Source organism: Cnephaeus nilssonii (assembly GCF_951640355.1).
Source record: "Cnephaeus nilssonii genome assembly, chromosome: 3".
Classification (NCBI taxonomy): domain Eukaryota; kingdom Metazoa; phylum Chordata; class Mammalia; order Chiroptera; family Vespertilionidae; genus Cnephaeus; species Cnephaeus nilssonii.
Window position 1 is genome coordinate 11381335 of NC_137074.1, and position 24696 is coordinate 11406030.

Here is a 24696-nt window from a genome sequence, read left to right on the forward strand (position 1 = left end):
GTTTGTCACAGCAGCATAAGCTCAGCCTATTTTAATACTTCTCATCTCAATTATTTCTACAGCTGCTATCAGCACTTGACCAATATCCCAATACACCAGTATCTCCCATTACGATGTTTCAGAGAAGTACAAAAACCATTCTCTCGTGCTGTGAGAAAATAAGGCAGGAGAAGATGGCAACTTTTGCCTCAGCCATGCAAAATTGCTTGTTGTTTTACAAACTTTATAAACTATTTCACACATCAGTGACTTTGCACATGCCCTCTGCCAGAATACTTTTTTCATCTTGTTTAACTGGCAAATTCCTGCTGCCTTCCGCCTCTGCTTATATGTCATGCCATTTGTAAAACTTTCCCTGATCTCCCCTCCAGGGCCTCTCATACATAACTATTTCAATGGTGACATTGAGCTTACATTTGCCCCCCGCCCCCAACCCAAGACAACTCTTTGTGCCTAACCCCTAACACAGAGCCATACATAGTAGGTGCTCAGTCCATGTGGAATGAATTCATAGCTCTAAATACCCATTCTAGCTCTGTTACCTGGGATTAATGTAATTTAAAAGATGGCATGCCTATATCTTGACACCCATCCATCCTGGGATGCTCATTGGGTAAAAAGTGGCATTGTTTAGTCATATCCTTCATGAGGGAAAATGTAGTCTTTTCTTTCAGCAGTTTATTGGGAAACTTGAAAATAAACAGTACTTTGATATTGAACTTGTTCTTACTCAGGTTTTGAGGGGGGCATTTTATTGCTCCAGATTGATTTATCTTTGTAATTCTTTTTTTTTTTTTGGCTCGCAGCCGTTGGTATTCGATGATTACTATTCTTCTTAGGGCTAAGCTTATTTTCTTGTGCACTCTGTGCTTTGGCTTTGAAAGGGAAATTTGTTGAAAAAATTCAGCTCCTGGTTTCTTAGTTCCTGTGGGGATCTGAATTCTGAAATTTGTATAAAAATAGATTTCATTTCAAGAGAGCAGCTATTCTAATATTAACAATCAAATAATGGGGAAAGTAAATAAGTCGGATATTTTTAAGGGATTACATTTCAGGAATAGAATGTTGTTTAGTATTTATATTTGGCTCTTTTTTTTTTCTTATTACAGGACAACATATGTTCTGAGTTGGGGCATTGCTGTTTTTGCCTCATCAACTTGAAAGCCCTCTCTAGACAGCATAAGGCATGTTTGGCTGAGTCCTGCAATAATGTGCTGTTATAACTGGTGGCTGACTCATCTGTTTTTACAGGATTAGTACTGTAAAGAACTGAGTCATATGTCTCCTGTCAAAATTGAGTGAGAATTTTAAAGTCAAAAGTAAAATGAACCCTTTAGAAGAGAGGAGTGAAAAATCACAGCAACCTGTGGGCTGAGGGTTTTCACAGCTACTATTTGAATTCTTCCCAAGTTGAATTATTATACTCTTCGCACTTTTGTGCAGCAAGTGGAAAAATGCAAGCTCAGAGCTCACTAGTACTGTTATGAAAAGGATGGTAACAGGAATGATTCTAGTTTCTCTGCAATCAACTATAAACCTACAGCCTCGGTTTATTATGCACTTTGTTTGTAAAACTCACATGAGGGACCAGGGTCATTTTAGCAAGTGGGGCACTCACCTAGATTGGGTGGGGAGCTTCTGGAGATCATGTACTTTCAGAGCCTGTCTCTCTTCCCCAGAATGAAAGGATTCACAGCATGGGCATCCGGGTCAGGTATCTGAGGTGTACGACTCAGGGCCCAGGAGACACTGATACTAGAGAAACACAGAGAGCTGCTTCAGACTAAAATCACCGGGCTCATTCATCTATTGCAGTGTGCTTTGACTCTGAACGTGGCACTAAAATCATCTTTGGGGCCCTCTGAGTCTGTTTGTTTTGTTTGTTTATTTTGTTCTTTTGATTCTACATGGGTGTGCACATATCTCTTTGGCAGTGAGCTTGTTTCCTTCAGCTAAGTACCCAAAAGTGGAATTACTAGATCATATGGGGGTTGTGCTTTTACTTAATTTTTTGAAGATCCTTCATACTGTTTTTCATAGTGGCTGAACCAATTTACAATCCCACCAACAGTGCATGTGGGTTCCCTTTTCTCCACCTTCTCCCCAGCATTTGTTATCTTGTCATTTTGATGGCAGCCATTCTAATAAGTGTGCGGTGATATCTCACTGTGGTTTTGATTTGCATTTCCCTGATGATTAGTGATGAGCACATTTCATGTACCTGTCAGCCATGTGATTGTCTTCTTGGAAAAAATGTCTATTCAGGTTTGGGTGTTTTTTTACCCATTTGGGTTTCTGCTATTGAGTTAAATGGGTTCTTTATATATTGTGGATGTTAACCCTTTATGAGACACATGATTTGCAAATATTTCCTCTGATTCCATCAGTTCCCTTTTCATTTTGATTGTCGATTGTTTCTTGTTGATTGTTTCTTTGCTGATATGACGTTCTTATAGCTGCGTTTTCTCTCCTTTATTGTCGACTTTTTTTTACAGTTGTTCTTATGCCATTTTATGAATTTGCTGCTTCAAAATGCCTTTGGGATAAAGAGAATGTCAATAGACCCACAGAAGAACTAAAAATACAGATAATAGAGCCTTTAGAATAGTTTTTAAAATTATAATACATAAGCAATGTGGGGAAACCTAAAATGTTCACTTATTTTTTTAAAAAGTATATATTTTAATTTTTATCACACCTCCCTTTTGCAAGGAGTTGTAAAATTCAGATTTTTCCCAAAGGTATTTTTTCTCCTCTGAATGCTATACTTAAGTGTTATGATAGCCTGAGTAGGTAATATCCAGACAAGTGTTTTATTGTGACTTTTTAACAATGTTACCTGCTCAAGACAAGCTGATGATTTCTGTCAGCTCCTCATTAGATGTTAAATCTCCAAGAGGCCGTGACAGTGCATGTTCTTCAAGAGTGGTCTCCAGGCAACAGGATTCCAGGCAGATAGAGACGGGGAAGGACACAAAAATGAACAGAAATAAGATAAAAATGCTGAGGTTGAAAAGAAGAAGAATGTAGAAGAAATCTAGACATCTTTGATGAGATATATATGAGAATATTCTAGTGTCTTGGAGGGAGGAGTTAAAAGAAAAATATTTAACCTATAATTTATTTCTTTTTTTATTTTATTGATTTTTTATAGAGAGGAAAGGAGAGGGATAGAGAGTTAGAAACATAGATGAGAGAGAAACATCAATCAGCTGCCTCCTGCACACCCCCTACTGGGAATGTGCCCGCAACCAAGGTACATGCTCTTGACCAGAATCGAACCTGGGACCCTTCAGTCTGCAGGCCAACACTATCCACTGAGCCAAACCGGTTAGGGCTATAATTTATTTCTTAAATTAGACTATGTTATTTTTTTATTATTCATTCAGGACTTGTTTAATAACCTTTGAATTTTTAATCAATAACATGTAGTTCTTAATAATGCACTCTTAAAATATAATTTTGATTCAATTTTGATCATATACCTCAAATTACTTTTCCCTTTTTAAAAGAATAAAATATTTAGGAAGGCAGGACTTGGATATTTGAAAGTATGTCCCACCACTCAAGAACAGTCTCCAAATTATCTCACTAATAGCCTAAATAAATGATGTCCCCATACATTCTCTCATATAATGGAGAATCTTGGGGGGTGAGGGGGGAAGAATGTTAAACTTGTTAGGAGTTATATCCAACTTTATTTTCCTTTCCTTCTCCCATCTACCTCCACAATCAAGTATAAAATAGACACTTTTGACAAGAGCAAATACCCTCTTGACCATATCTACTATAGAGCAGAATATAAACATTTGGGCAAAAACAAACTAGCACATGTGAATAAAGAATAAAAAGAAGAAAATTCATCATCAAAAGCATGCACCTACAGAAGCAGAGCACCACCTGTTCCACAGGTAGCATTAAAGATAAGAGAACTTAAATAAAATGTCTTATCTTAGCTGTAACATTGGCCGCAGCTCACAGGTGTATTACAACATGGAGACAAATAGGAGGAAAAAGGAATATATTTGGAGTCAAACAATTTATAGACTTATGACACTTGTTTCTGGAATACAAGGAATTGGTGGCCTATAAAAGAAAAGACAGATACTGTGATATCTCATCCTTGTAGATGCAAAAACCAAGAGAAATTATAAGGGCCAAAATAATTTAACTATTTTCTATTTGCTGGGGGGTTTACAGCCTAAAATAATTAGTGTATAAGAAGCACAACGTGACTTTATCTTCCTTTTGAAATGCTTAAATTCATAAATAACTTGTTATTCTCCTATTGCTCCATAAATGTAACTTACTCTTCTTATCAAATTTGCTATACATTTTCATCTACTCCCTGACTACCTGCAAAGCAAATGGCAGTGTCTTAGTCTGCTTGGGCTACCATAACAAAGTCACTGGGTGACTCTGCCTTGGCTCAGCTGGCATTGTTCCGTGGTTGAGCGTCCACCTATTAACCAGGAAGTCATGGTTTGATTCCCGGTCAGGGCCCATGCCCAGGTTGCAGGCTCAGTCCCCAGTGTGGGGCATGCAGGAGGCAGCCAATCAATGAATTTCTCATCACTGATGTTTCTATCTCTCTCTTCCTCTCCCTTTCTCTCTGAAATCAATATAAATATATTAAAAACAAGAAACGACACTGCCTTGTATTTGACTAGGGTAAAAATTCCCTACACTCAGCCCTAGCCCCCTCCCTGCCTTCACTGCCATAGATCCTTCCTCCAGCAAGAAAATACTGCGTTCTGTTCATTTCTCAGCCTTTACCATTTTTCTCCCCATTGTTGAAGAATATAATTCTTTTTCAGCCATTTTCATGTGCTCGCTGGTATTTTGTGCATTTAGACCCAGCAACTTTTCACGAATAGGACCTCCTGCTTGTCTGCCGACCTCATTTCTGGCCTCACTCATAAATTCCCTGCCATTCTGCTCTACCATACTTTGCAGTGTCCCAAATGCACTGTGTTCTCTCCCTCCCCGTTGCCTTGGCTTTCTCTTGCCTTGCTGTATTCGTTTACTGATGAAGCCATAACAAATTACCAAACCTTAAATCAACAAAAACTTGTTCTCACAGTCCTGTCTAAAATCAAGGTACCAAGGTGTCAGCAGGGCCTGGCTCCCTCTGGAGGCTCTAGGGGAGAATCTTCTCTTGTCTCTTCTAGTTTCTGGGGGCTATTGACATTCCTTGGCTTGCTCCACTCTCTGTCGCCATGGTCACACTGCCTTCTTCTGTCTGTCAAATCTTTCCTGCGTGTCTCTTATAAGGATACTTGTCACTGGATTTGGAACCATCCAGATGTCCAGGACGATCTCTTGATCTCAAGATTCTTAAGTTCAGTAAAGACCTTTTCCAAATAAGATAACATTCACAGGTTCTGGGAGTTAGGACAGGGACACATCTTTTGAAGAGCACCATTCAATCCACTATACTTGCCCATGCCTTTCCTCACCTCTTTTGCAAACTCCTAATTGGTGACCCAGTCTCTCTGTTCTTGCCTCTTGCAAACTATTTGTTATTCTATGGATATTCTCCTGAAACACACTTCTATTTCTGCTGCTGACCTCTCTGCTATACAGTCACCCTTTACCGTGGTTTTCAAGGCCTTTTATGAGCTCACTCTAGTTTAGCTCTTCGATCTCATCTGCAACCATTAGTCAAACATCTTCCTGCCATCAAAACTACTTACAGTACTTACTATACTGAACTGTTTTCTCTTAATATTTGCCCTACTCTCTCTCTCACTCTCTTACAGCTTTTCTTTCTGAATACTTTTTTTTGCTTCCTTGACCAACTCACCTTTCAAAGCTCATTTTAATTATCATTTCTTTAATATTTCTTAATATCTTGTCTAACTGTCTTCCTTCCCTGGTATCATTCAAAAGAGACACCTTCTAGATTTATAGTTCCTAGACAAACATCTGCATAGGTACCACATCCACAGTAGACAAATATATGAGAGATCTGTTTCTCATTTGCCACAACCTTTTGCAGCGAGGACTCAGGATCTGGAAAAGGGGCTGCGCACAAACGGATACACTAGACAAGAAATATAAATATAGAAGGCATGGGGGGAGCCAGGCGGAGACCTTACTCTCTAGTTGAGAGGTTTCCCCAGTGCCCGGACCCATTGGCTTTTTATTTACTAGAATACACATTTGCCCTTTAGCAAAGCAAACACGCATATCAAAGGTAAGGTTTGGTAAACAGTAAAAGATTATCAGGTTAGGGGATTGCCTTGAGTCACCATTGTCTTGACAGAACAATCAGTGCTTAGCTTTTAGCCCTTGCTAAAGCCCAAGGTCCATCAGCCTTCTGTGTTCCCTGCTGCACTTTCGTGATAGTGTAGATAATGGGTAGCTTCCAGCACTCATTCTTTTTTGAAACGTAAAAGATGGGAATATTGTAAAGCTGATGTCAAATTTAGCTGCTTGAAATTTCAAACCAAATGAAAATATATGACAAAAATGACATATGGGAACTCAATTTGAGATTTAATTCAGACTTTTTCATTCAGTGGAGAGCATAAAATCAATATTTACACATGGGTCTACTGAAAGAGCCATGTTTCACTTGTCTTTCAATGTAGAAAATAATGTGTGTTTCTTAGGTATTTTAAAACATAACATTTAGGGGCCTTGATCTTAAATGGATTTATCACCAAAAAAAAAAAAATTATTATTTTTATATTATCATGATATTGTCAGAAGCAGTATGTGTGACTCCTTCTCAGGTTGGTCATATGATATGAGCCACATTTCACTGAGTCCATGGCATTTTAATAACTTGAACTTAAAATAGTAAAGGACCAAGTTATATTTCTTAGCCCCATGTAGTACTAGAACTTCCCTTAGGGACAAATATAAGCAGCAAACTATCCGCTAGTAGCAGATGGGGTGAAAAAGGCCAAGATTTATAGAATAGAGCCAAAAAGCTCTATGATCATTTTTTTTTTGTAGACATGCTAGCTGATTTGCTTTTTAAAAAATGACCTTTATTTAATAGAATAAAATCCAAATTCTTGTTAAAGGGTTTATTTTATGTTCTATGGCTTGAGTGATAGAAGATTGATGAAATAGTCTTTGAAGTCATGAACTGGTGAATTGATGGACATAATCTCAAACTCTACATAACATAAGTTATTGGTGCTGTTCCCTGGAATTTTTATGATTTGGATTTCCTGATGAGGGTACATTGTTGAAAAGAGGCTTACTTGCAAATTAAATCTGAGCAAGTGTGTGAATATTTGAAGGACCAGAAAAATTATTAAGACTGTTGACTTTGATGCCAAGTAAAGAAGAAAAAATAAAATCCCTTGGCACCCATGCAATTTAGTGTAAGTGAATGGAGTATTCTTTAATGACCATTCTATATCCTCAAAGCCAAGAAATTAATACATTACTGTCCAATGAATGCCTTTCATTACCAGCAGATACTTTCAAATTTGTCATCCCACTGGACTTAAGCAGTTCAAACACTGCTTAGGGGAAATTTTAGTAACAGTTACAAATGACTAAAGGAAATTGAAGTATAACTTTTCACTAAGATTTACTTATATTTTCTAGAAAATTGATCTTTCTTGCTGGATGTGGATTAGGTCAGCAGTAGAATAGGACATTGGATAAATAATGGGTCTGAACCAATCTGGCAATTCCAGGTTGCTGGACTAAGTTTTCTCCCTATTTGGGAAGCACTGATCTGCCTGTTTCATAGAGCCAAACATATATTTTAATGACTATCTCTGAGCATTAAAGATTGCAAACAATTGTTCAGTTTCTGTATTTTTTTAACTTTTTGTTAACATTTTCCTAGTTTTGTATATTACCAATCAGACATATTTTTCTATCTTGGAAATTCATTTTGTGCACCGTGATTTCTTCCCATATTTCAAATGCATTCAGTAGACTGAAAACATGAAATAAAATGAGGACTGAAAAGAAAATAATAGTCATATACATAATGATATTTCTTCTATTTCATTTCTGTAAACAGAAATGTTTTGACTTAAATTACTATCTTTTTTGGTGAGAAATTGCTGCTAAAATCACCTCTTTTTCCAATTCCATGTATCAGATTCAACCTTATGTTTCTTCCCCCTGGCCCTGTCCTTCACCTTCTTAACTAATTTCAGCTGAAACAGAAAGCTCTTAAGCAGCTTTAGACCTCTTTGTTATAGCAGCTCATTGATCCTCAACTCTGACTTTAGATTAGCACCAGCAGGTGACTTTAAAAAATATAACAATATCATGATCTCATCACCAGAAATTCTGATTTAATTAATTTGGATTAAGGTCTAGGCATCAGTATTGTGTGTGTGTGTGTGTGTGTGTGTGTGTGTGTGTGTGTGTGATTTAATTTAAATCTAACCGGAGATGAGGGCCTCGGGCTTCACTCTGAGGCATAATGGGACTGGCACTCATATTCTTGACCAAATCAGGAGCACTGTGGGCCTCATTCAGCTGTGGAACTCAGGGGGCCTAATAGCCACACCTGGTTCCTTGGAAATTACTCCTGTCTTAAAAGGTAGCATTTCCAGGGCCCACCCCTGGACTTCCATAATTATTTCCTAAGTTGAAACCCTTTTATGATGTCTCATTCTGGTAGCAAGATTCTTGTCGCCCCAAACTGAAGCTTAGAGAGGTCAAGTCACAGAGCTCATTAGTGGTAGTAACAGGATTTAAACTTTAAATCCACCTCCTATGCTCTGAATCAAAACACCCATACCTTAGTCAAGATACTTAGGCTATTCTGCAGAAACAGATAAACCCTGAAATCTCAGGGTCTTAGCCCAATACCACTTCATTTCTTGAACACATAAGTTGTTTGTATCTCTCTCAAGCTGTGAGGCAGTGACTTGGTCTCCTTCCATACTGTAGGCTCACCATCCCAGAATGGTTCCAGTACCACAGACAGGCTGGGATAGTAAAAGAAAGTGAGGAAGAAACACGGAATCCTTACTGACCTTGACTGGAAGAGATGCAGCACTTCCTTTCATATTCTGTTGGGGAGAATTTGTCACATAGTCTCTCTCCTCTAAGAAGCCGGGGAAGCTGGGAAATGTAGAGGAGCACATGGCTCTTACTGTCTCTGCCACATCCCCGCTGTCGGCACTCACCCGCCTTAGATAAATCTGTGGCAGTAAAGATGATCACCCCTCTAATTCCCTGTTGCTGTATTCTCCTTGTTGGATCTTGTTCTTTCTGCCCAATCTGCATTAATTTGATCAGAAGAATCTTTAATCTATAGCAGTAATTTTCAACACACTGGTGTGCTGCAAGAATTTTTAAAACAGCTATTTTTAAATATCTGGCTATTTATGAAAGCATTGACCTTTCCCCCTTAGATTGTGAAATTTTAAAAAAATGACAATAGCCAGCACAACAATAGTTGTCCATCTTGAACCATAAATATATTGGTCATATAATAGAGTTGCATCTTATTGGTCATGTCCCATAATTAAGTTGTATCTGATTGGTTAATTCTTGGTACCAGAAATCTTTATATGCAAGTATAGGCACCTGATTTTTTAAAGAGTCACGTTAGAGCAAAAATGGTAGGTGACTATTATTATTATTATTATTATTCTGCAAAAAGCTTTATTGTTTCCATTTGGTCCAATGCATGGGAGAGGGCTTCAGGGTGGTTAAAAGAATGGCTAGTAGTTTGGGGGAGAGGCTCAGGCAAAAGCCAGACACCAGGGGGATACAGAGGGGCCCCTCAAAGGCCTCTGGGCTCCAAAGGCTCCTAGTTGTGCTTGAGGGGGAGCCCTTCGAAAAGATACTCGCCCAGCCCAGCCTGGAGGCTGGCAGCCTACAGAGGTGAGTCAGGTGTCGCCCCTCTTCTTGATGAGTTTCACCTCCTCACCCCGGAAGTGGTCCTCCAGGAAGTCCCAGAGCTGAGGGTCTGCGCGGGTAGAACCCAGGGCCTGCAGCTCCAAGAGGGCCTGGGTCAGGTTCCCCTCCAAGGCCAGGGTGGCCTCCATGGGCCCTGAGTTTTGCCCACTCACCTGGGGAGGCTTCAGCACGTCCTGGAAGGGAATGTGGCCTTCATGCTGTTTTTGCAACTTTAAGAGATGCTCAGCGCCCTCGGCTTCTTCTCTGCCAGCTCACAAAAGTGGTCCATGCCTGGAGAGCCACATCTTCACAGTCACAATAGAAGCCCCGAGAGAAGTAGGTGTGGAGCCTGCAGAGGCAGGGGGGACAGGCGGTTGGCCACAGCCTCCACCTCGATGGAATAATTCTGATAAATTTGGGAGCTCACGGTTGTTCGGCAATAAGGAGTTAAGGTAGAAAAGAAGCCGGTGTGTAGGCTGGTCCGGAGGTGGTTCTGAAGGTGGTGAGTGGATGAGACATAGGAGGGAGGCCGGAGGCTGGGAGAAGGGCGTCCCTGGGTCTGTTCCGTCCAAACACTACTGAAGCAGGAGACAGATCCGGGACCGCCGAGGGCACTGCCCTTTTTTTTTTTTTTTTTTTTTTGGAAATCAATCAAAATTATACCTTTTTTTCCTTTTTTGTCAGATCGGCAAAAAATACACTATATTTTTTGGTGTGCCACAGAATTTTAGTAATTAGTTTATGTGTGCCATGGGATGCAAAAGGTTGGAAATCGCTGATCTATAGTGAACACCCACACTGTAATTTGCTATTCGCTTGTCTACACTGGCAAGATAATTACCTGAATAACTACAGTTTGCCTTAGTCTGCCAGACTACACAGCTTTATTAGCTAATTAGTTTTCTCCCCAGTAGGAGAGCTGTCATTTCCCAGTCCAGTTCCCCTTCTTTCCTCTGTCCTACTAGATGGAACAGGATGTGAAGTTTGCCTGTCTTCTGAAGCACTCAAAAGAGACAAAACTGGTGTGCTGTCACTCTGATACCCAGTGAAATTCACCCCCCCCCCCCCCCACACACACACACACACACGGTTCATGGCAATGAGAGTGAGGAGCCCCCTCCCTAGCCTATTGGAATGCCAAAGAATACAGTGCAACCTTCAAGCACATTACACTGAGTGGCCAGATTATTATGATCTCTGAACGCATAGTAATCTGGCCACTCAGTGTGTGTGTGTGTATATATATGTGCATGAATTTGTGCATGGGTGGGGTCCAGCCAGCCTGACCAGGGGGAGGGGACATGGGCGGTTGGCTGGCCTGCCTGCTGGTCGAACTCCTGGTCGAGGGGACAATTTGCATAGAATCAATCAGACTTTTGAATCATTTATGCTCTTAAAAAAAATCATGTATGATACCTTCCAAACCAAGCACTGTGTCATGATTATAGCCATTTTATCCAATATGTTCAGGACAAGGCTATATCTTTGAAAGTAGAAATAATTACTAGTAAGTGAAAGCTAGATAGATGACATGAATAAGTACATGCAGTTTTAATTGCTTAGATAAAATACTTAATGTTACCTGGATGATTATTACATCTCTACAGACTTGAGATTGTTGCTTAAATTGACAATAAATGAGATAAGAATTATTGAAAAGCATTATCTATTCCCACTTCAGAATTAGAGGTGATGTTGTGGGAGAGATTTGTGTGAATAAGTTAGTATAGCTTATATTACAATTCGCCAATATTCATAGAACTTTGTTCTTGTTGGGCTGGAATTAATTATCACACAGAAATTTCAAACTCTTCTAATCTTTTCTTGTATCTTCATTAGTCTGAGATTTCCACCTCTGCTTTGCTTTCTTTTCTTGACCTGTAACAGCTGTATTATTAAAGTGGAATTTCTGCTAATTAGCTGTGCTACTGAGGAGCTGGAGGGGATCTCGGGCGTTCTCTGATCCAATTAGATTCTAACAGCACAAAAACCTGGAGCGGAAGATCAGACTGCATGCAGCAATCTAAGAATAACTCAAAGACTATTATTTTTAATTTATGTTTTCCAGAGGTTTGGGAACATTTGTTTCAGAGAAGGACAATTAAGTGTTCATTGATTATACAAATAAAGAAACCCTCCTATCAATACATGCACATTCTGCTAAAAGTTTGTGTAATACAATATTAAAGAGTGCATATGCCTTTTATAAACATATTCATTTTGGAAAACACACTTGGTTGAAGTCAAGCCAGTAAGCAACAAGCGTTAGCAGAGTTTATCTTCTGCCCTCTCTCTGCCATCTTCTGAGCCTGACACTTCTCTCCTTTCCTATAAGAGGTCAGAGCTTTCCCGCTGCAGAGTCCCCTTCTTTGGGGGACATAGGACACCTGGTGAACTGAGCCATACTGAAGTGTCACACACTTACAGGGTATTGTTCTGTATTGGAATAAACGGTCTCCCGAGTCAATGCCTTTTAAGTACTGGGAGTGTCCAAAGCTTTGTGTGCCTGGGGATAGCAGAGAGGTATAATAAATAATCTTTAGGAGTTTAAACTTGATGACTTTAAACTACCACTAGCTTTACCTTCTATGTTTTATGTTCCTGCACTCCCTCTTCCCCACCCTTTCCCCTGCCCCTCAGCCATTGTTAGGTTTAGTATCTCACCATGTTTTGACCAGATAATTACAATGGTCTTTTTAAATTATTATTACCAGAGGTGTGGTGCACGAATTCGTGCACCAGTGGGGTCCCTCGGCCTGGCCTGCAGGATCAGGCTGAAACCTGCTCTCCGACATCCCCTGAGGGGTCCCGAATTGCGATAAGGCACAGGCCAGGCCGAGGGATCCCACCGGTGCACAATCGAGGCCTGAGAGGGACACCAGAGGTTGGCCAGCCAGGGAGAGACCGCGGGAGATGTCCGGCACATCTCACTCACTCCTGATCAGCTGGACCCCAGCAGCAAGCTAACCTACCAGTCAGTGTCTGCCCCCTGGTGGTCAGTGCAGGTCATAGCAACTGGTCGACTGCCTCCTGATGGTCAGTGCACATCATAGCGAGTGGTTGAGAGGCCTTAGCATATCTTTAGCATATTACACCTTGATGGTTGAACGGCTGACCGGACCACCCGACACTTAGCATATTAGGCTTTTATAATATAGGATTGTTTAAAGTATTACATATGTCTCCTTTTTCCCCCATCGACCCCTCCCCAGCCACTCCCACCCCCAAGACAAGCCCCCACTGCCCCAGTGTCTGTGTCCATTGGTTATGCCAATATGCATGCATACAAGTCCTTTGGTTGATCTCTTACCACCCACCCCTCCCCTGCCTTCCCTCTGAAGTTTGACGGTCTGTTTGATGTTTCTGTGTCTCTGAGTCTATTTTTGTTCATCAGTTTATGTTGCTCATTATATTCCACAAATGAGTGAGATCATGTGATATTTATCTTTCTCCGACTGGCTTATTTCACTTAGCATAATGCTCTCCAGGTCCATCCATGATGTTGCAAATGATAAAAATTTCCTTCTTTTTTATAGTAGCATAATGGAGTTTTCTCAAAAAGTTAAATATGAAACTCCCATTTGACCCAGTAATCCCATTTCTAGGAATATATCCCAAGAAATCAGAAACACCAATCAGAAAGGACATATGCACCCCTATGTTCATAGCAGCACAATTTACAATAGCTATGATTTTGAAACAGCCTAAGTGCCCATCAGCAGATGAGTGGATTAAAAAACTGTGGTACATCTACAATGGTCTTTTAATAGGGCTCCCTGGGAACCGTTTGATACCCATCAAACCCACTTTCCACATTCCTTTAGACGGATCTGTGCTTACATATTTCCACTTGTTTTCTGCACACTCCTATAAAAAAAGCCAAGTTCTTTACCGTGTCATTGAAGACCCTCCTCCTGACCAGCCCCCAAACCCCTCCTTATGCTCCAGCCTTACCTCCCTCTTCTCTGTTCCAGAAACTCTTGACTTCTCACTGTCCTTTAAACCCATCATGATACATATATTACATTCCTATGGCATTTGCAGGTTGTTCTTTTGACCTGCTCCAATCCCTTCAAATCCTTTTGATTCATTCCTAATCTTCCTTTAAAGATTCTGAAGGGGTTACCACCTCAGGAACCCATCCTCCAGCACCCCCTAAATATACATATATACCCACACTCACTTTTGCTCACATACATTTTCACACATGACTTCTTTCTACTCACACACACACACATACATGCCTGCACATGTGCTAACACATTTGGATTAGGCACTGTGCTCTGTTTTTATAGAATCTTGTCAGTGCTTCCTCTTTGATTCAATGCCATGCATTATTATTACATGCATGTGTGTCTGTGTCTTCCCCAGTATTTGTCTTGCTTGAATCTCCAACATCATATCTAGGCCAGGGAAAGCACTAAAAAATGTTTGGTGTTACATAATTTATGATTTTCTCTAACATTGAGATAATTTTTTTTTGAAATAGGATCTGCTAGAACAGAGATGGCCACTAGAAATCCTCACACTCCCACACCTGCAAACTTGTCTGAGTTACTTTCTGACTTTGTAGTACCACATATATGTTGGTGAAGGGTGGACAGATCTGAGATTTGGGGTCATTTGTCTCTATCTGTCTTTCATTCTTGATAATTCTAGCTCACATCTACAAACTCAAACTTGGACAACTTGGATCTGGAATCCTAATAATGCCAATTATACAGAGTCATATTGTGTGTGATGTTTGCCAAACCCCTTGCCTGTGCACCTGAATAGACTACCTCTCTTCCCCATGCCTTTCCCCATTGGTTATATGTTAAAGGTCTGGGGACAGGCATTTGATCAAAGCTGGGTCAATCACAGTATTCCTGGCTGTGGCCAAGTGGATTGAGAGGAGGGTCCTCAACTCCAGCCCTGGCCAATCGCATTCCTTCTCTGAGCTTGGCTCCATTGGAATGAGACATGGTTGAAATCAGTTTCTCTCTAATGGTAAGGCAAAACAAACAAACAAACAACAACAACAACAAAAACCCACACAACTCAGAAACTGTTTGGAGCTATGTAGAGGTGGCCACCTACAGGGAGAGAGAATGATAGTGATGCTATGATGAGGAGATATTGCTTGTAAACAGCTTTAAGAATCACTAATGAGCATGAGGCTACATCCTCCAGGGAAGCCAAAGTGTGGCATTTCTGATCAACCGCATCAGGCGGGCACAGGTGAGCCTGTGAGCGAGGCCTATGAAGAAGTGTGATCAGGTTTGGGGATTGGAAGTCACACGCTCAGGAGAGTTGTGTGCTGATAATAAATGCCATAACGGAGCAGATCACTGGCAGGCCTCGAACCAGGGATCTCCCCAGCAGACAATGATCAAGCACAGGCCTGTTCCGCAGAGGGCGAGGACTTGCGAAGGTCCAGGAAGAGGATCACGATTGTTTCCGGTGGGCAGGCCCACTTGTCATGAACAGTCTAGCAGTTGGAGAGAACACTGGGCTAGACAGCACGTGGGCTCACTGCCAGGGGCCCATAGTGCCATCACGGTCTGTTACCGGTTTCAGCAGTTAATTTGGAAAGGTTTACAACTTCCAGCATCCACCCCAGTCCTATAGGAACCTGATTACATTTTTAAACGTCTAAGCCTGAAACGGAGCTGCTATTCTGCCAGGTCAATAACTGGAGGAGCCATGCTGCAGTCGATGGAAAGGAAAGTAGGTTACTCTGAGGGCTCTGTATTTTCATAAGCAGATGCCATCTCTTACGTCTTAGGACTTAAATCTCAACAAATAGATTTTCAATAGAAATCCTCATAGTCACTGTTGAGAAACTGCTTCGTGATTTTTTCCCACCACTCAAGCTATGATAAAAAGGCCTGGAAAGAAAAAGAAGAAAGCCCTGTCTAAAGTAATCATCATACATTAAGGTAATTACCTCAGTGTGAAGTTTCAGCAAAGGTTACTTCATAAGGGTGAGCTGTGCCAAAGCGTTAGAAAGGGGAGAATCCTATCTAGCAGTAATTGGGGATTTTTCAGTTTGGGAGGCAGAAGGCAGGGAAAGCTCCGTGCGGTTTCTGTTTAAATCTAGCTTATGATCGCATGTCTCATAGAGTCTCCATTTCAACACAGTTTTATGAACCATATGCAATCACCCACATGGAAGACACTCTACACTCTCTCCTCTCACGTACTCCCCAATCCAATCTGGCCATCAGGCTTCAGAGCTTCAATCTCCCAACCGTTCCAGGAATCCTCTCTCTCCTCTCCTCTGCTTCCCAATAAGACTTTGTCTGTTGATCTGGCAGAGTGAAGCGACTCCATGACCTTTGCGGAGTAGATGAGAGAATGTGAGCAAGGCAGTCCACTGCAGTATAAACAGCTCTGGGGCTAAGATAAGTAGATTGGATTCTATTTCACAAAAACATCCTCCTGGTCAGAAAACTGTGTATGCAACCAAGTATTAAGAAATCAGGCTGGCCAGCGTGGCTCAGAGGTTGAATGTCAACTTATGGACCAGAAGGTCACAGTTCGATTCCTGTTCAGGGCACATGCCTGGGTTGCGGGCTCCATCCCCAGTGTGGGGCATGCAAGAGGCAGCCGAATAATGATTCATTCTCTCTCATTATTGATGTTTCTATCTCTCTCTTCCTCTCCCTTCCTCTCTGAAATCAATAAAAAAAATAGATTTTAAAAAAGAAAACATTACTACTCTCTTCATTACAATATTTTAATGCATAGGCCAAAAGAAAGAATTATTGAGAACATGGAATAGTCTGAAGAATTTTGCCAAGTTTTATTTTTCTCATGTGTGCATTTTACTTTCATCCCTACTGTTTGTAATGATATTTTTCATTGCTTTCATTCATCACACATGAATTATCATAAATAAATAGAATTGTTCAATATTTCCTTCTTTGATAAAAAGATTAAAATTCTTTCCTTCACTTATAATTTATTGTTATAATAGAAAAATTAACTCATATTACACTGTTTTATAAAATGCTTTTGTAAATTGATCATGTCAGAGAAGAAGGGAAATATTACAATTATATTCTTTTCATAACTACTATTTATCTTAAACATTATTTAATAGTAAAACCATGTCAAAATATCTATACTAAATTAACATTTGGAGTGCTGAGCCTAAAAGTGTGTTGTGAATATTATTATAACAATTACAACATTTATCAGAATCTTTTTATTTATGAAAATCTATTAATGGAATAAATTATTTTATCTCTGAGTAAACCACAGTTTCATAGTATCACTAGATCCACTACAAACACATTTAATATCTTAATTATAAAGTGTAATATTGGTGCAAATTTTAAGCTATAATTTTGTTCAAAACTTTTTCATTATCAGCAAATGGTCAACATCCAACCATGGAGTTTGACAATACACACTGATACTTATATGTATTTATAACGATTTTTGGCAACCAGAGAAGGATGTCTGACACCAACCAATTCTCATATCAACTGATGTCCTGCAATTCAGTACAATTCTGACACTGACTATCCGGAGTTAGAGTCAGACTCCACAGGCTCAGGGCTCAGTCCCACTAGGTTGCACTGGCTCCAAATATCAGTCACAAGCATCATGCCCCTAGATATAGCCCTCTGTCTCAGGGTTGCCTGAAACCCCTTCCTTCAGGTTTAACTAATTTCTAGAACATTTCACACGACACAGGAAAATGCTGTACTTACCTGATCACTAGTATATTATAACAGCCAAATGAAAAAGATGCATAGAACGAGGTGTGGGCGAAGGGAAGTGAAGGGTCCAGAGCTTCTGTGACTGCTCCCATCACCAACCCAGAAATGCTCTGAACCTCACCATGCAAGGGTTTGGATGGAGCCCTCCTTAAGCAGGTTGATTGATTAAGTCATCGGCCAATGGGGATTAACTCAGTCCTCCAGCCCTTGCCTCCTTCCCCAGAGGTCAGAAGTGAGGCTGAAAGTTCCAACCCTCCAATCACACTTTGGTCTTTCTGGTAGCCAGAAAATGTGCACGCCCTGAAATACATGCATTCTTTCAAAAAAAGAATCCCCTACATTTTTTTTCAGGGTTTTTGTGATGCCAAATTGCTCAACTTGATAGCTTTTCTCTTTCCAACAGTTGAGCAAACCAAATTATTTATATGCAAAAAGATTAGTTTGTTACTGCTTTTTGAATAATAGTAAATCATGCTATACATTTTATACTTGTCACATCTTAAATAACTAATTTTCAATTGTTAATGGGTATCAGAGGATCAAGGGCACCAAAATTATTTAATAAGAAACCTAACCTAAAACAGTAGTTGCAACCTCATTGTTGATCTTCAGAGCAGGCACTTTGGCTGGAGCTGCCAAGGAAACAAAATGAAGCTAATTTTCTACTTTTCTCTGTTTTAAAAGGGATTAATGGATATAAATATTTACCTATATGATATTAACAGCTTGTTTTTTTTTATATATTTTTATTGGCTTCAGAGAGGAAGGGAGAGGGAGAGATAGAAACATCAATAACAAGAGAAGCATTAATTAGTTGCCTCCTGCACGCCACCTACTGGGGATCGAGCCCGCAACTCGGGCATGTACCCTGGCCAGGAATCAAACTGTGATCTCCTGGTTCATAGATCAATGCTCAACCACGGAGCCAAGCTGGCCAGTTTGCTGATATTAACCGTTTCTATAACACATACTTTGGGAACTCTGTGCCTGAATAATTGAGCTATTGATTAATAGTGTTTCTAGAACATAAATTAAGCCCTCCAATTTAATCTTATTTAGACATAAAAATTACAATATAAAGGTTTCCAGATCCTTTTTTGTTTTCCTATTTCAAATGATCTCCCTTGATAAATCTTTTTTTCTTGAAAAAAACTTATTTATTAACCTGCTGGAATCTGCCATTGAATAATAGGACGTCCAAATATCTCACATTCTGCTTCATAATTTACTAACAAAGTTAATATGCAGGAAGGAATCTTTTTAAATAGTTTATTGGCATTCTTAATTGTATTCTGTTATTTTGATTTTTTTTTCAGTGAGTGGGAAAGGTCATGAGAGAAAAAAAAAATCTCTTCTGAAAAATACAAATGCGGGTTTAAAATCCCTTGTCTGAAATTCTGAAATCCTCAAAAAACTCTGGAAAGCAAAACGTTGTATGTAACTCAACTGGTGGCAAGACTGGACCTGAAAAAATCTGGGGCTTTTTTTTGTTTGTTTAGTTTCTGTTTAATTGACAGGCATTAATATTTCCACCTTTACTGCAAAAATGTAAATGTGTTGTGCTTGGGATGCTAGCCCTGGGAGTATCATACAATATAGGGTGGATGAACTGTATTTCCTTTTCAAAACCTGAAATTTCCTGACTTATAAGACATGGCTTGGCCACAAGAGGTTGGGATGAGAGATTATGAACCCGTCCTAGATAAGTATTGGGTGGATGTTCATATAGCACCAAGAATAATAACTTATGACATGAAATTTGGGAGGAGAGTCATAAGCACCAAACTGACCTTCATTTCATTAAGAAAATTGGGGGCTTAGCAACTGGCCAAGGTTACTCAGCTAACAGTTGGAACCCAGGAAATCTGGCTTCAGAAGTTACGGGTTGTTGTTTTGTTTTTGTTTTTAAATGTTTTTATTAAATTCAGAGAGGAAGGGAGAGGGAGAGAGAGATAGAAACATCAATGATGAGAGAGAACCATTGATCATCTGCTTCCTGCATGCCCACACTGGGGCCGAGCCACAACCCAGGCATGTGCCCCAACCGGGAATCGAACCATGATCTTCTGGTTCTTAGGTTGATGCTCAAACACTGAGCCACACCGGCCAGGCCAAAAGTCATAGTTTTAAACCACAAGGACTTTTCTTACTGAAGCTTATCCTGAAAGCCTCCACTGTCACAGCAGAGAGAGACTGCATCTTGAGCTGAAATCATGAGGATTTTGTAAAATCTCATACCCTTCTGGGTAAAACTCCAGACTCCAGGAAACTGGCAGCCTCTCATACTCCCAAAGTGTTAAATTGGAGTATTCTTTTAAAGAGTAACATGAACAGCTTCAAAGGAAACAAGTATGGGAACTGACCTCAGGTGATCCTGGAAAATTCACCTGCCCGATGCTGGCCTTGCACACTGAACTTCTAAGCAGATAGTTAGTGCCTCTTTTATAAATGGGAGGAGATTAGGGATAAACAGACATTTAAGGAAAATATCAAACATGAACCAAATCAGAATAAACAACCAGTAAAAAGCAATCTAGACAAGGTGGAGGAAATACAAAGAGTAGAGAAAATTTCAAATAATATATTACCTTCAGAAATTAAGAGAATTACATCCATGAAAAAAAAAACAGGACCCTATAAAAAGGAGGGAGATTGCAATAGAGGATATGATAGAACACCTGGAAATTTAAAATGTGATAGTTGAAATTTAGAAGTTCAATAAAATATTGGAAGATAAGTTAGTAAAATTCCCCAGAAAGTAGTTCAAGAAAATAAATAGGGATAATAAACATTAAAGAATTTATCCAGGAGGTTCAGAGGTTTATTTCAGAACTAGAGGCCCAGTGCATGGATTCGTGCACTGGTGGGGTTCCTTGGCCTGGCCTGGGCTCTCTTGCAATCCAGGACCCCTTGGGAGATGTCGGATAACTGGTTTAGGCCCGATCCCCGCAGGCCAGGCCGAGAGACCCCACTGGTGCACAAAGGGCCTCAAGTATGCATGTAAGATCTTTGGTTAATCTCTTCCCACCCTCTCCGCAGCAGCAACCTAACCCACGGCTGATTCTGCAAGGAATTGGGCTCCCTCCTCTAATGGTCAAAGCGTCTTCCCCCTGGTGGTCATTGCACTTCATAGCTACTGGGCGAATGGGCAAACAGTCAGAGGGTCGCTTAGGCTTTTATATATATAGGTAGGTTCCAGAAAGAGAAACAGAGGAAACGGGGGCAAAGAAATTGGCAATTTATGAAATGGACTCAAAGCTGAAGAAGGTGAGTCTCGAACATGAAAAATCTTCAGTGCCTGGCCTTTTTTTTTTTTTTTTTTTTAATCCAAGCATTTTATAGAATTTCAGAATACTAGGAGTAAAAAGAAAATATAAGAACTTCAGAAAGGGAAAGAAAAAAACAGTATCACACAAAGAAAAGTAAATAGAATGCTATGGGATTTCTCTGCAGCAATCCCAAATTCTAGAAGACAACGAACATTGCTTTCATATTTGTGATAAATAATGTATTTCAGCTTAGCAGTCCATACCCAGTCAAACTACCAAGTGAGTGTAGCATTAAGTCACTTCCAGGCATGCAAGGACCCTGAAACATTTATTTCCCTTAAACCTTTCTTTAAGAAGCCACTCAAGAATGTGTTTTAGTGAACAGGGCAGTTCACCAAGAAAGAGAAAGAATGTGGTCCAGACACTTGACATTCATGGACCATAAGCAGGTCTAGAAACAGTTCCAGGTTCAAAAAGCACCACTGGAGATGGCAGGCTATGAAGTAAATCACCATGGAGATAAAACAGAACTGATAAAGTGATTGTTACTGTGTTTGAGAGTTTGAAAATAGATGATAATTGAAATATTTCTAAGTATTTGGGGACAGAGGAAGGGGAGTAACAATAGGTATATGGAAAAATGGGAACTCATGGATATACCTTACAAAATAAGTGTAAGAGAAATGAAAGGTAACAATGACTCAGAAGTAAGTAATATCATGTTAATACACTATATACTGATGACTGATTTAATGAAGGATTAGATTTGTCTGAGGAATCTACGATCCCAAAAACTGTAATAAAAGCCAATAGCTAATATGTGGAAATAAAATTTTTTAAAGGAATATAATAATATTTTTGAGAAATAGGAAGAAAATACTAAAAAAATGCCAATAGAGTTGAAAATGCTTGCTTCTGGAGAGTACACAAATTAAAATTTTCTTTATTTTCCTATCCTACAAGGTAATCACTATCTATCCATTCAAAAATTTGGTTGATGAAAATACAATTTACCCTCTTTCAATCATTCTGTTGATACTGGTATTATTCTGTTGACATTTGACTTTTCATTTTTTGTATTATTATTCAATTAACCATGTATCCTGAACATCTCAATTTATAGACCTCTTTACCTTTATAAATCATTGTATAGGAATCATTCACTATGTATTATATTGTTGTCATTTTTTGTCAATTCCCTTTTTAGGGATATTAGGGTGTTTCTGGTATTTTGCTTTCAGCAACAACACTTGGATAAATAGTCTTAGTACATTATTTGTACCTAGATGTGTTGTATTTCTTTAGGATGCATTGCTACAAATGATATTGCCTGTTGAAAATTTACATATTGATAAAGATTTCCCCCATTACTTTCCAAAATGGTGGACAAATAGATTCATACAAATCATATTCTCTACACAGAATAATAATATTGACTCTTCCACGCAGTATTTTTTCTTTCTGTTATTTTGTTGCATGAGAAAAAACTTTCTGTAGAGAAACATTAACATTGATAAAATAAAGGTTTTGTTTACATTGTTCCTGAATCTAATGGGAATCTGTCATAACTGTTCTCTGTATAAATTTTTTTAAATGTTTGTTTTTCTTTTTCATTAAGAAAAATAATTCTAGTTCTACTATATGAAGAGTTTTAATGAGGATAAATGTCAAACTGTATTTAATATTCTGACATGTATAAGTTGTCTTCATTAAACACATATACTCTACAGAAAATAAATTATTTGATGTTTAAGTACATGGCAGAATGTGGTTTTTTTTTAAATTATTATTTTAGAGAACGTATCTGGAGAATTGTGTTTTTTATACATACCTGAATTTTTAAAATCAGAATCTGAATGATGAGTTTACTCTTCTGGAAGAGGATTCCCTAAAAATTTATAACTTCCATTTATTCATTGGAATGCACAAGACTATTTAACTGAACCAGGGAATTTTCTTTTCTTTTTTTTTTAACATTCTCCTTAAGAACATTCATAAAAAAAGCACTTGTCATATAGTCATAGAGCTATATTTGAAAGTCTGAAGAATCCTTATGAGACATTTAATAAATGCACTGTTGTTTTTCCTTTTTTAGGGGCACGGCGATTGCCGGTATTGTGTTTGGAATCGTATTTATCATGGGGGTCATTGCTGGAATCGCCATATGTATCTGCATGTGCATGAAAAACAACCGCGGGACCCGGGTGGGCGTCCTCAGCAGCGCCCGCATCAATGCCATCACCTCCTATCCTGGTAAGAAAAATTGCTCACTTCTTCTCAGGAAAGAGTCATGCTCTACTCCTTGGAGAGAGGAAACATTAAAGAAACTCACTGGAATAATCTTCAAGTATGTAGTGTATTTCTAAATTAATGCAGATTGAAAATATAGCTTTCATTGGCGATTACTTAGGTCCAAATAATAAAATCCACCTGATATTTGAAGATATTCATATTTTCAATGGCTGTCTCATTGACTACAATGAGCAATCTTCCAGTGCATCTACCTGCCACTGGGGATCGGAGCCTGCATGTGCCCTGACAGGAATTGAACCTTGACCCCCTGGTTCATAGCTTGATGCTCAACCACTGAGACACACCAGCTGGGCTAAAATTAATTTTTAAAACATTTTAAAATATTATTTATAAAATTAGACACAAATTATTTTCATGTGAAGTATTGTGTGTTTTTTCGGGTTTGAACTTTCTATTTCACACATGGAAACATGTGTTTTACATGTTATAGTGGCATCATTAATACTGGCAGATCACAGAGGCGTGTTGCATTTTTAGTAAATGTATGGTTCTGGGAACCGATTAATGCAAGAAACATAATAAACCTTATGGTAGAAGCATTTTTACTGCAAAAAGACAAGGTCTTCGAGACATAATGTGCTTGATTACTTCTCATTTCCTTCTCAAAGACACTAATTAAGCTTTTACTTAAAGGATAGGGAAGCAACTCAGAGTAGAATTGAATGCTTTTCAAAATCTTCCATGTGTGGAAATATAAAATGTTTTTACCCACAGTAATTAATTAACCCTGTGATACTAGAGATAGTCTGGAGGCCACATAAGTGAGTAGAAAATAATTTAGCCAAGGTTATAGTACCCCTTGGTGAAAGTGCTCAGTGGGGAACCTGACAGTGAACGTAATTACTCTGCACTGGGAAGGAGATTACCAAGAAAAGGTAATCTGCCATCCCTGACCCTTTGGACAGTGACCTTCTGAAACAGTTTTTTTATTTTTTATTTTTATTCCTGTCATGTTGGGTAGAATAAATGATGTCTGTTTAATTACAATTGTTTTTAAAACCATCTGTGTGAAAATAAGGATTATTATTCCAGTCTTACATTTCCACTGCTTGCCAGAAATTCAATATAAATTTTTAAAAAGTGATCATATTAACCCCTTTTTAAGAAGTTGGCTTGGATTACACACAGCTGAAAGGAAATAATACAGAACGACCCTAACAAGAGATAAAAATCAAATGCCAATGAAAGGAAAACAATGCATTTTAACGCTATCAAGAGAGTTGAGATTTGAAGTGCATTACTGAGTCCCTGATATTGATTGATAACAGATAGATATCTAGATGATAAATAGATAGATAGATAGATAGATAGATAGATAGATAGATAGATAGATAGATATGAACAATGGAGGAGGGGGAGGCTCTTGCTAACAGAAAAATGCCAAAGGATATATGTAGAAAGGAGTTGTGGAGTTGGAAAATTCATCATTTTAAAACCATCATAAGAAAGATTTAGGACAAGAATTATCAATTTATGGTGAGTCTGGGGGGAAAGATTGCAGAGGACCAGTATGTGTGCATGTTCTTCAAGTATCTATTTCCAGATTCTTATCCTACATAATA

At 39.1% G+C, this 24696-nt stretch overlaps 1 protein-coding gene across 1 annotated transcript in view; it reads left to right on the plus strand.

Annotated features, from left to right (window-relative positions):
- Positions 1-24696, plus strand: part of CYYR1 (cysteine and tyrosine rich 1) — an 81298-nt gene that overhangs the window by 49593 nt on the left and 7009 nt on the right. Inside the window, exon 3 of the mRNA XM_079763079.1 lies at positions 22917-23074. Within this exon, the coding sequence (XP_079619205.1) occupies positions 22917-23074 (158 nt within the window). The remainder of the gene's footprint in view (positions 1-22916; positions 23075-24696) is intronic.